At 39.3% G+C, this 12,804-nt stretch overlaps 2 protein-coding genes and 1 non-coding gene across 3 annotated transcripts; all 3 read left to right on the top strand.

The window, feature by feature from the left end:
* The first annotated feature begins 3,360 nt into the window (after nt 1-3,360).
* LOC103703190 (probable serine/threonine-protein kinase At1g01540) lies at nt 3,361-7,224 on the top strand. The gene is made up of 7 exons (XM_008785962.4): nt 3,361-4,578; nt 4,880-4,984; nt 5,127-5,249; nt 5,343-5,513; nt 5,606-5,735; nt 5,821-6,030; nt 6,905-7,224. Exons 1-7 carry the CDS (start codon nt 3,968-3,970, stop codon nt 7,064-7,066), a joined length of 1,512 nt encoding a protein of 503 aa, XP_008784184.2. The 5' UTR covers nt 3,361-3,967; the 3' UTR covers nt 7,067-7,224.
* Nucleotides 7,225-9,266: 2,042 nt separating this feature from the next.
* LOC103703191 (40S ribosomal protein S10-1-like) lies at nt 9,267-12,637 on the top strand. The gene is made up of 5 exons (XM_008785964.4): nt 9,267-9,378; nt 9,473-9,521; nt 9,606-9,885; nt 9,993-10,128; nt 12,407-12,637. The coding sequence occupies exons 1-5, from the start codon at nt 9,376-9,378 to the stop codon at nt 12,479-12,481; spliced, it is 543 nt and encodes a 180-aa protein (XP_008784186.1). The 5' UTR covers nt 9,267-9,375; the 3' UTR covers nt 12,482-12,637.
* Nucleotides 11,164-11,258, top strand: LOC113462479. The gene has a single exon (XR_003384907.2). It is a non-coding gene; the product is annotated as a small nucleolar RNA Z161/Z228 (small nucleolar RNA).
* Nucleotides 12,638-12,804: the final 167 nt, after the last annotated feature.

Here is a 12,804-nt window from a genome sequence, read left to right as displayed (position 1 = left end):
TGCATCTAACTGTATGGTTCTCAAAGCGACTATTGCGTGATCCAATGATGAATTTGGGAGGAGAAATATGGCTCCCTCTTTGGTGCGGAAGATGCGACCCTTGTCCTGTTCGCCCAAGTAGAAAGCTATTCATCTTAAAAATAACAATGGAAGATAGGTGGCTCCCACATACGGCCGATTTGGTGCGGTTTGGGTGATGTATTTTTTAAATAGAATAGGTTATCTATTGGCAGTGGTTAACATAACAAAAAAATAACCTTGGCCACTTTCATTGATGATGACACGGTAAGGTACAGTTTCATCACCAAAGTCTTTTTCCTGGGAGCTTCACATTGCTGGATTTTGATGTAGATATTAAAGCTAACGAACGTTATCACCCATGACAGGAGCTGATTAGACATTACACATATATAATGTTATAACCCATAATTTTTTTTTTTGTTGATAATTAGGTTGAATCAAACCAATCAGGTTTAAGTATATCCATGGGAATAAGAAAACGTATAGTTTTTTTTTTATGAAAAAAAGGAAGGAGTCCGACCTGTATAAGTAATACATGGGCTGGCCTGACATTTGAATCTAGAATTTCTAGTCAAAAAAAAAAAAAAAAAACTCAACTCATATTTGATGATCAATTTTTTGAAAAAATAACTCACTTGAACTCTAGACTTTCTGTATAAATACAAGGGCTGGCCTCACAAGTCACATCCGAGCCCAGATTTCTTTTGCTCAAGGTAAATTTTTATCTATAATAAAATTTTGAAAATGTAACTTGATATAGGAGAATGGGATGTGATCAGAGCCAACGGTTAGGTCTAAAAAAATATAAAATATATAAATAAATTTATCTCATTTTATTAGTTTAAAATTTTAGGATAAACGATGATTTTAACATAGTATTATAGTAGAGATACTGGGTAGGTCAAAACCAATTGAGTACCCTTAAACTTTGGAAAGCAATGGAAGCCGTGTTGAGTTATGGTTGTGGCTGAAGGCATTGGTTCAGTGTCTGTCCTTTCTTCAAGCAATCATTAACACAAGCTGGAATAGATCTTCTCATGTTCCTCGACAGGTACCTTGAGAGAAATGCAGTTAAAAGTTAAAATAGGCACTGAAGATAAGAGTAAGCCACTCGGATGGTAGCTCAGAAAAATGGAGCTTTACTCTTAACTAAGTGGTTCCGAGTTCGAAATGCACAGACATCGATTAAATTGTAAAGATCGGATACTTCTTGCTTAGACACGTAGTTTAAAAGGATTACTGGTCCGCTGGTAGTCTCGGTGGTGCCAAGTGTGATGTACTCACATGAAGCGTTCGTATCGGAGCCCAGAGAGGTATCCGAGCCGAGCCCACGGATGGAGAGGGTATGAGTAAAACCGGTCGGGGTGCTCAATACATGGTCATTTATGTCTGCATCAAATATTCTCCTGATGGGATAGGGGCGGGCTCGTCCCTTTCTCCCTCCTTCCCCTTTTATTTTAACAAAAAAAAAAAAAAAAAGGAAAAAAAGAGTAAGGTCCCAGTCCCACCATTTTGTGCATTAAATACTGATCTTATTTGGACTACTTTCTAGTTTGGATCGTTTATGCTGGATCATCTTTCACCATATTGAAATGGTCAGAAGCTGGTCGGCCTTCTTTACTTTTGAAGGAAAATATTATTATAAATAATTGCTTCCAAGGTTAAAATTACTCTAAGTCTCCACACCATATAATTGATGCAAATAACGCTAATTCAGAAGAATTTCTATGCTCGATATAGATCATTTAGCCACTATGGATAGAACTAGATAAGATCCAGAAGTAAAATTTGCCATATCGAAAAGTCGAATCGCAAGCTAAATTTTTCGATGTTATAATTTAATCATATAACATACGATTTAGATGTTTTTTTTTTCATTAGGCAACTTTTTAAAATCTACATCATGATGTCCATTTTTTAGAGAAGGCGTTTCTAGCTATCAGATTCAAATTCTATCATTTGGAATATGAAATATATCATTCAAACTGGAAGTTTTTTTTGAGTATAATTTTGACAGAACATACCTTTCAATCGAAGAAGAATCAAGCATAGTAATAAAAGTATAATTAAAATAATAGTCTAGATTTATTTTCGAAAGAAGTTTAGTTTTTTAGCAACAAAAGTATAACTAATATAGTAGTTGAGATATTTTCAAAAAAAATTAGTTTTTTAAAATTTATTTTTGCTATTTATATTTACTTTAGGCAAAAAAAGTCGAAGAAAAATATGATTCAAATTGCGAGAGTAGACCTTACTATTATAAAATAATAATAATAAAATAAGTTATTTTTTTTACTGTTTTTTGATTTTTTAATTTTACAGCTTTATCTCCGCTCAAGTTACTGCAGCAATTTAATATTTCGGGTGTGGTCTGTGGAATATGAGGCCCATGGATTGGATGGTTAAGATCAGCTCTGCTATATTTGAGTTCCATGGATTGGATGGTTGAGATCAGTTGGCATAGCAAAGCTTGCACCAACGCCTTTTTTGATTTGAGTCCTAAAAAAGGTCTTATTGTTACCCAAAAAAAAGGGTCTTTTTCTCTTTCCCATTGTCAGAGGCTCTTTATTGTCTTTGAAGTGGGAAACAACCGGGCTACGGAGGGCACATGCTCCGAAATCAATGCACGTACTCCCTTATTTGTCCCTGAGCTCATTCCAATGATGCTTCGGAGTTCTAAAACTCGAGTTTTGTGACACAAATAAGAAACCAGATATGGTATTAATCTATTAAAAGAACGAGGTTCCCCAATGAACAATCACCTCATTAATTGAAATGCCATTAAAATCTGATGCAGGTTGTAAATTTTCAACTGTTTGCTGATAAATTACTGTATCAGGTTGCCAACACAGCTGGCTGAATTTTTTTCTACTCGTTTAACTATTTTTTAATTATTTTAACTATATTCATCTACATTTGGTGTGGAAAGCAGAGGTAAAAAATATATACATATATTTTGACATAAGCCATCTGGATCCCATGTTTCTAGCATTAACTATTTAGATTATTTAGGTTGAAAGAATGTTTCAGATATAAATTATTCAGTTAATAATTTTATAAAATATTTAATAATTATTGATATATGCCATAAAGAATGGCATTCCATTTTTTTAAAAAAATATATGTGCTTTTTATCTACTCCTTATCTTATTCCCTACCCACACCGGAACACTGTTTTATCTGAGGCTGTGGGTATCCGAAAGCATCTACTGGGGCCCCGATACCCAGGCTCTCCCCATGATTCCGAGGCTCCAAAAGCTCGAAACCGGCACTGCATTAAAATTTGGAGCTAGCGTGATAATTCTACACCTAAATTGGCATCTTTGCAGTGAATGCTTCTATTTATTCCAGCAGTCCCATCATCACAGCTGCGACCTCTTCGAGTATTCCATCTCTCGTAAGTTCCATTTCCACTGCCTTCACTCTTCCACTTCTGTGACCCACCCACCTACCTATTTCTCCTGTTTGAGGGTCGGAGCTCTGCGGCGCCATCTGTTGCTCCTCCTCCGTGCATGCAGGACTCGTCACTTCCATGTTAATATTCTTCTCTGCTTCACCTACTTCCCATACACTCCACTCCTCCTGCTCTCTCTCTTCTTCTCATTTTTAAAAAAAGCCATTCTTTCGTTCTCTTCCAGTTTCCATTTCTCCCACAGACCTCTCCTCTGCTCCTCCGATCATGTTGAATCTCATTGTCCCCATATTCTCTCTCTCCATCCATCCAAAATCCAAATTTAAGCAATCGAATCCTCTTCCACTCCGAGATTTCTCTGCAAAATCCAATTTTTAAGCAGTCAAATCCTCTTCCACGGCTGCAGTCCTCGCAAAAATCGAGTCTTTCCTCATGCGCTGCCCCCATTCCTTCCAAAAGTGCGATCCTTATCACCGCGCCCATTTCTGACCTCTCCTCCACTATTTCAGCAAGGAGGAGGAGAAGAAGAAGGGTATGTCGGACGCTGATCTCTCCGAGCCCACGGCCATCTTTGGCCTCCACTTGTGGGCGGTGGTAGGCATCTGCGTTGGCGCTGCCTTCGTCCTATTTCTGTTCTTGCTCTCCCTTTGGTACGCCTCCAAGCGCAGGACAGGCCCCACGATTCCTAACATCTCCAAAGAAATCCAGGAAGTCGGCGCCGACCACCCTTCCCGCCCCTCCGGTCCCAAGCCCTTCGCCCAGTTCCTCCTAAACCCCCCCTCCGATTCCCAGCCCTCTGTTCTCCTCCCTGTCAAGCGGCAGTCGGAGGAGGAGGCCCCAGCTGGGCTCCAGAAAATCCGTGTGGAAACCGGGAAGGACCATCGGATCACCTTCCCGGAGCGCAGGAGCGGCGGTGGATCGTCGCATGGGAGCGGCGAGAACCGATTACTGGAGCAGGCCTCACCGGCCGTCCCCGAGGTCTCTCACTTGGGGTGGGGGCATTGGTACACCCTTAGGGAGCTCGAGGCGGCAACCAATATGTTTGCCGATGAGAATGTGATCGGAGAAGGCGGGTATGGGATTGTGTATCATGGTGTTTTGGAGGACAACACTCAAGTTGCTGTCAAGAACTTGCTCAATGACAGGTAATCATCTGCGCAAGCTGAGAGCTTTCCAACCATTTTTGCAACAAATTCATCATTTCGCTTTGAAATTATAGTGGTTGCATGAGAATTGAGGACTCATCTGTATAGCTCTGTACTATCTTCGCAAACAAAATCTTCATTCCTGTTTGAATTTAGAATAGTTTCATGAGAATTGGAGTTTTAACTGGGTTATAACATAACATAGTTCAAATTGCGGACAAGTTATTGCTATTGGTGTATGATGGACATGAACGACAATTTCAACATGTTTGTCCTTCAACTAATGCTGTTGGATTTTCAGGGGTCAAGCTGAGAACGAATTTAAAGTAGAAGTAGAAGCAATCGGTCGTGTTCGACACAAAAATTTAGTGAGATTGCTAGGGTATTGTGCAGAAGGAGCTCATAGGTACTAAATTCTGCTGCCCTTTTGGTTCTTGTCATCTCACTTTAGCACAATAAAGATGCTGGAATTATAGTGGATTGAAGTATGATGCTGGATTGTTTAGGAATGCTTTATTTCCTAATCATCTGCTTCTTTTCGGTTTCAGGATGCTCGTATATGAGTATGTGGATAATGGCAACTTAGAGCAGTGGCTTCATGGGGATGTTGGACCCATAAGCCCGTTGACGTGGAAGATTCGGCTGAACATAATACTTGGAACAGCTAAAGGGTATGGTTGGATGTTGTTATTCTTTATCCTTGTTCAGTTTCAGTATATCTCATTCTTTCTCCATTTCTTGAAAGCTGGCCTATGGAAATGTAGGTTACTGTACTTACATGAGGGACTTGAGCCGAAGGTTGTTCACCGTGATATTAAATCGAGCAATATATTGCTTGATAGGCAGTGGAATCCCAAACTTTCAGATTTTGGCCTCGCTAAGCTCTTGAGCTCCGAGAGGAGCTATGTTACAACGCGCGTGATGGGAACATTTGGGTTAGTTTGAATATCTTCACTATTTTTTGTCTATAATACTCGAACTTGGTTGCAAGAGAAATTAACAATTTCCTGTTTCTGTCTGTTAATAGTTATGTGGCACCTGAATATGCTGGCACTGGTATGCTGAATGAAGCAAGCGATATTTATAGTTTCGGGATTCTTATTATGGAGATAGTTTCTGGTCGGAATCCAGTTGACTATAATAGGCCTCCAGGAGAGGTCAGTATTGAATGTTTTTGCCTTTTATTTTTTTTTTGAAAGTTCTTGTATTGATGCTGATCTAGTCGACAGAGGAGTGTTTCAGGTTAATCTGGTAGAGTGGCTGAAGACATTGGTTGGTAACCGCAATTGTGAAGGAGTTTTGGATCCAAAAATGCTCGAGAAACCTTCTTCAAGGGCATTGAAACGGACGCTCTTAGTAGCACTGCGCTGTGTGGACCCTGATTCACAAAAGAGGCCAAAGATGGGTCATGTGATACATATGCTTGAAGCTGATGATTTCCCATACCGAGATGTAAGTTAAGATCGCATCTCTATGACGCCAGTGGAGCTAATCTCTGGGTCTTTTTAGAAGATAACAAGTAGTACCAAGCTGTCTACTATTTCTGCATGCGACCCTTCACATGCTGATAATTGAATTCCCTAAATCTATATTTCTGTATCATATTACACGCACGCCGTTAGCATTCCCATTTTAGTTGTATTCTACTACGAACGTTATCTGCATTATCCTTCTTTAAGTGGTCTGCAACAATATTTCTGGAGTTTAAATTTGAACAGGAACACCTAAATGCTTCTTAATATCCATCTTTATACCACTAGTGCTAAAATGTTTGAGCTAGAAGGACTGGTACTTCTTGCATATTGATCATTAATTCATTATGCTACTTGTGCCTTAGTTATAAGTGGAAAGTTTGAAACAGCACATCAGTCAGATTGGTATTTCTAGTTTCATTAATCTCTGATGATGTACTGGTCAAACAATATTTAAAAAAATTGCAATACCTACACAAAAATTAACACACTGGATTCTGTCAGTATTCTTTTTGCATTGAAAAAAGGTAAGAGAATTTGTGACCTGTCTATATACATGGCAACACTTTGTGACCTCTTTATCTCTGGACACCCTTGCTCTTGTACTTTCTATCATGAAATTCTGTTTGACATCTATTACTTCTCTCACTTGCATTTCATTCTGAGATTTATAATGTTAACTTCATAGTCTGTTGGCTTTGTCCTTGGTTATGATATAATTAGAATAACAGCATGTTTGGTGAAGTCTTCTGGTATCTAATACACTCTGTGCCAGCTTAACTGAACATCATTGGATCGATTTCTTATAACATCTTAACTAACTGGCATCCAATGTGTTGTATGGTTTATCCTAGGATCATCGGGCTGGACGAGATCCAGGGCAAACTTATCGTGTCTCTCCACAGGCAAAAGCAAGAATATTAGAAAAACCAGTGACGGAAAGAGATAATGGCAGTGGCATTGAGAATGGCAACCACGTCGATCAGCCTGCTAGGTGGAGGAAGCAAGAGGAATAGCTGAGTTTCAGCATTCACTTGGATATCTATTTAAGGTCTGGTATGCTTCATTAACTCAAATATTAATTATGCAAATATTGTTCCTTTTTTTCTGTAAATGTGGATCATTTGGAGTACATGCTTAAAGGCTTGTAAAGTTTTGGGCACCTTTCATTCTACTGTCTTTTATATTTTGATTTATATGTCTCAATGTGGTACAGGGATATCAAGGGAGGATTATCTCCTCCTTGTGGTCTATATTGCCTATGGGCCTTTTTCTAGGAAAACTTTTCAAAGGTAAATTTTATATGTGATGTAACGTTCATTCGAAGTTTGACCATCAGTTTTGTTAAATTACACAGGAAAAGATGCTTGCGCTCTTCACGATGACCATGGTTCCAGAATCTAATCTGTTGTTGTAGTATCTAACCAACATTACCCATCACCTTGAAAGAAAAATTTAGCCCATTTTGAAGAACATGAGTTCATTGCATCAACCTTGTGCAGTCCAGAGTTAAAACTAAGAAAGCTTAAAAAAAAGAGGAGTGATAATGCAAGGAATGAAAAATTAGAACTAGTAGAATGCACTGCAAGCACTCTAGAGCTTTTCAATAACCAAAAGGAAATAGGATGAACTTCGGATGCACAAACCACTTCTCATCTACTTTAGCACTGCTTTCCTTGAGTTAATGGTGGGAGCTACTGTGGATTTTATGACCACTCTGCATTCTCACTGGAGTTGTTTTGGCTGGTGGCTTGTGGAGGAATTGCTGCCAGTTGGGAATGCTGCATTATATGGAGGGGCCTGGGATAGCAGGTGTTGGGGGTGGAAAGCTAGTGGAGGTCGCTTTTCTTTTTCAGAGGTCTGATTTGGGTGTGTGCCTGTGTGGGAGCAGTGGATTCTGACGTATATCCTCCCTCTCATTGAATTATGCTTGGAAAGGCCATGAGATTTGTTTACAAATCACGTATATATGGATTCTTGCAAGTATTTATCGGTAAAGCATGGCATTTGGTTGGAGCCGACAGAACTGGATCGATTGGGCTGTTTGTGTGCTTGAGCTGTGACAATTGGATGTTCCGTTCTTACCATACCGAACTTTTTAGAACAATCTAAGCATCAGTTTTAGATGCTACGTCGGATCGCTGGTTCGTAGTTTAGTGGTCGCACACCCTATCCCTCAAGATTTCGACCCCACCTAGGATTTCCGGATTAAAAGTCTTGGGAGGACAAGCCCAAGTACGTGCCGTCGTTTAAATTAGAATCTAGTGCAAGATTTGCCCCCTTGTTTTTGTTTTTTTTTTGGGGTTATGCTATTGCTGCTGCTTGGCACTCTTTCTGTCACCCCACTTCGATAGGAAGATGCACAAACAATTCTTCCAAGAGCTGTTCGCATGCAAGCAAGCAAATGAAAGCTTGAATGACGTGTTGATTTTTGCCATGTCTGGATTAGTTGGTGGAGGGTTGTTGGAGATCTTGCTCGCCTCTCGTCCGGTTGGAGAGAACGAATGCGTGCTGTTGCTAGTTATGAGAAATGTCTGGTTGTTTGGGTCAGCCATGCCGTAAATTTTGAATGATCAATTTGTAAATAGGTGGCGAGTTTTTATTGAACGGTTCATCTTGTCAGCAGAGATCAGTATCAAGATGTATCAATTATAATTTCTACTTGTATCTCGTTGTTATCTATATTTTTAATTAATTGCTTCTAGCATAGCTATGACTAAGTTGTTATGTGTAAATCTCCACCTTAATTTATGGTAACTAAATATTTGAGAGCTTCTTAAGGTAGGTCTCTACCCTCCTCTTATCCAAAATGAAACAAAAGAAAAATTAATTACTTTAGTCTCACTAATGTAATTATGGCCTGTGTTTTGTCTCGAAAATGTTCTATGAAATTGTTTGTGGGCTTATGAGCAAGTTACCTTTGAGTAAGATACATCAAGCTCTTTTAACTGCGAACCGGGCCTTGTATAGCTGGTGAAACCTCTTTGTTTAACAATTACAAATTTTCATATTAAAAAAAACTGTGCGGATAGGTGTTCCAGTGTTCCACTTCCACCCAATCCGGTTGCAGCCCAACACACAAAATTACAAACAATCCTCATTTGCCAACCGTGTGATCAGTGAAGTCTTCCTTAGTCCACGACATCCATGATATAACCCAAACCGTCCGATCAACAGAGATCAACGGCCTGATATAGTTCTCACCTTTTATAAACCCCGGCCGCTCCACCTCTAGGGTTTCGCCATCCCCTTTCCATCTCCCCGCGCTCGAGCTCTCCTCCGCGGCGGATCTCTCCCTCCTTGGTCTCCCTCGAAATCCATCACCATGGTAAGCAAATTGGAATTTATCTTCTCGATTTCTCCCTATTTCTTCTACGTTCTTCGTTTAATCCCTTCTCTCTTGATCGCAATACCTCTGTCAGATCATCCCCAAGAAGAATCGTCATGAGATCTGCAAGTATCTATTCCAAGGTGCGCTTTTTAGGGTTAGGGTTTTAGATCGCAAAAGATCGTTTTTGATTCGATTTCTGATGTTTTTTTTTTGGTGGGGATCAGAGGGGGTTTTGTACGCGAAGAAGGATTACAACATGGCGAAGCACCCTGATGTCGATGTGCCGAACCTCCAGGTGATAAAGCTGATGCAGAGCTTCAAGTCGAGGGAGTACGTGAGGGAGACGTTCGCCTGGCAGCACTACTACTGGTACCTCACCAACGACGGCATCGAGTACCTCCGCACCTTCCTCAACCTCCCATCCGAGATCGTCCCTGCCACCCTCAAAAAGTCCGCCAAGCCTTCCCGCCCCTTCGGCGCCGGCCCTCCTGGCGACCGCCCCAGGTACTCCCGATCTCTGTTATAAAGAAGTGTTTTTGATTGGTTTTATGTTGTTTTATTCTGTAGTTTGTGACATCTTGATGACTGTATGATAATGTGTCTTGGGGTAGGGGGCCGCCTCGCTTCGAAGGCGACAGGCCGAGGTTTGGAGATAGGGACGGCTACCGTGGAGGTCCTCGCGGTGCTTCAGGTGATTTTGGTGGGGATAAGAGTGGTGCTCCTGCAGAGTTCCAGCCATCTTTTAGGGTAGGTGCCTTCGCGATGGCATCTAGTGTCAGAATTATTTAACTTTATTGCACTTGTTTTTGTGCTTCCAGAGCTTTGATTAAAGGCATTATATTTAATACAATCGGTATTGAAATATAGCTTGTCTCTCTTCATCACAGCATTAGCCAACAGAATTGATGCTACTACCGTCTAAGCATTCGTCCTTAGATCTGTTACTTTTATATTCTAGGAGACATATTACTGCATATGTAACAAGTTATGATTTGCGTTGCCAATGCTTAGTATGTTCATATCTCTGCTCAATGAAATACCATAAACCATATGATTATGAAGTTGTATGTGGAGGTCATAACATTTGGTATGATTCATTGCGATGATTTTCTTATTGCAAATTGTCACTGAGCACTTTTATTTCTTTCTTAATTACTTAAACTGATATATGATTTTAAATTCTAGTGAATTTGTTGGTGGGTGGCTCAATTTTCTGTGCTTCTAGCATTTTGAAAAAAAGAAGAAAAGAAAACCTTACAAAAGTATCAGAACCGAAAGTTCTTGCAATGAATTGACTTTGGAAATTTTTCCCCAACACCCTCCCAAAAAAAAAGATAAAAAAACTAACAGGCATCTTTCTCCACTCCACTAAATGTTTTAAAAATTTGCATCACATTAATTCTACTTACCCAGCTTGTCTAAAAATCATCTAATGTATCTCCTGCTCTGCACAACACCTTTACCACTGTATGCTGTTATGGCTCATGAGGTGAACTTAAAATTTTATTGGTTTAAGGGCCAGAGGCCCCTTCTAAAGATTGTAGATATCATGCTTCTGTAATTTGTATAGTCATCCTGAGGATTCTGTTTCACTTTACCTTGTCATGGTTTTAATATCCTTTTCTACACTGTGATATTAGATTTCTTCTTTTATGTTCTTTACTGCTAAATTTATGAAGCTAGATGATTAGGATGGTTTTTTAACCTTGCTGTAGATTTATTTGTCTTTTCTACATCTTGATGTTAGAATTTTCTTTAATGTTCTGAATTGCAAAATATATGAAGCTAGATGATGAGAATGGTTTTTATATATCTCACGATGGTCATCTGAGGCACCCTTGGTGTCTATATTGATGCATATCCAATCTCTGATGGCTTTTCTTGACATTCAGATTTTTTTTACACATGTATATCCATACTTTTATGAACATTAAATAGGGGAAAATATGTATTTGCATAAGATTGCTCTTTTTGGAAGCTATGCATGATAGTGCTAGTGCTTTTTTGAGGGTAGAGCAAATTTGTTTTGAATTTTTTGTTTCTTTCACTACCTTTGCGTATGTTACTTCGGTTGCCTCTTTGTTAGTGTGTTTCATCTGTGTAGCCTGCATTGGTAATCATATTAAATTATTAACCTGAAGTTAATTCTCAACTAATTATGTGGACTTATTATAGGACTATTTTTGAGTCTACCCATTTGGTCAAGTTTTCCACCCATGAAAGCTTGAAACCAAATAAGATGAAAGTGAGTCTTGTGGTTATTCCTGTTTCCAGTTTTTATGTTCATGTAAAGTATTGTGTAATGAAATATAAATTTTATACCATATTGGATATTTAATATGTTTAACTGGGTCTCTTAGTTTTGAGTAAATCTGCTTGTGACTTCTAGAATGAATAGAAAGCATCATTATTTTGTGCACTAAGTATGCAAATTAGTCACATCAAGGTGTATGATCTGCTTGCTGTTGGAAGTAGCTCTTGAAGTATCATGTTAACCACACCTTCCCCCTCCTTAGATTCTAGATGTAAGAGCATGTTCTGGTTAACAAGCTTCTCCATTTGCCTAAAATCTTACCCTTGGTGTCCAACATGGAATTATTTGCCACTCCTAGGAGCCAAGTATTGCAACTACCACCTCTCGGCCGCTAATCATTACTATTTGATGCCCTCTTACTACCACTTGCATTGGAGGTGATCTTTTTTCTTACTATTTGACTCCTCCTGTCACTCACTACCATTTTTTGTTCATTCTTTTATTCTTCATTGCTAATAAGGACTCGCCAAAGCCCCAATGCTTTTAATGATCTGCAATATGGAGTTTCATTTCTTTATGTCGTATGCACAACAGCTCACTTCAATGCAAGTATTGATCTGGTGCAATACCATGTATATTTCTGATGTCTGGGTTATTCCGTATCATTATTTAATGATTGATGTCTAAACATGCAGAATTTAATAGGAGTTCTTTGACCCAAACAGGTACTTGTTTTTCTAATGGGTTTCCATCCTTGTTACCTCTCAACAGGGTACTGGTGGTAGGCCTGGCTTTGGCCGCGGCGGTGGTGGATTTGGGGCTGGTCCTGCATCCTCAATGGAGTAGTGTTTTTTTTTTATTGCTTTTTGTGATGTCACCATCTCATTACTTGCTTTTTAGCTCTCCAAGAAATTTTGTAGTAGTGAAAAATTCTGGCTTTGGATGAAATTTATCGTGAAGAATAATTTGTTTTTGTATTGCATTTTGACTGCTTGGGGAACATTTCAGCAATCTTCTACTATAAAATTTAGTTGTTCAAATGCAGTTTTGTTGAATTTGGGCTATGTGAGATGGTTAAATTGAATCATTACTCTTAAATGCTCATGAAATTGCGGCTTAGCAAGCGGCCTGCTTGTATGCCGTGCCTTGGTACTGAAGTATGGAGATCT

This window comes from Phoenix dactylifera, chromosome 10 (assembly GCF_009389715.1).
Source record: "Phoenix dactylifera cultivar Barhee BC4 chromosome 10, palm_55x_up_171113_PBpolish2nd_filt_p, whole genome shotgun sequence".
NCBI lineage: Eukaryota > Viridiplantae > Streptophyta > Magnoliopsida > Arecales > Arecaceae > Phoenix > Phoenix dactylifera.
This window is presented reverse-complemented; position numbering and strand designations above follow the sequence as displayed.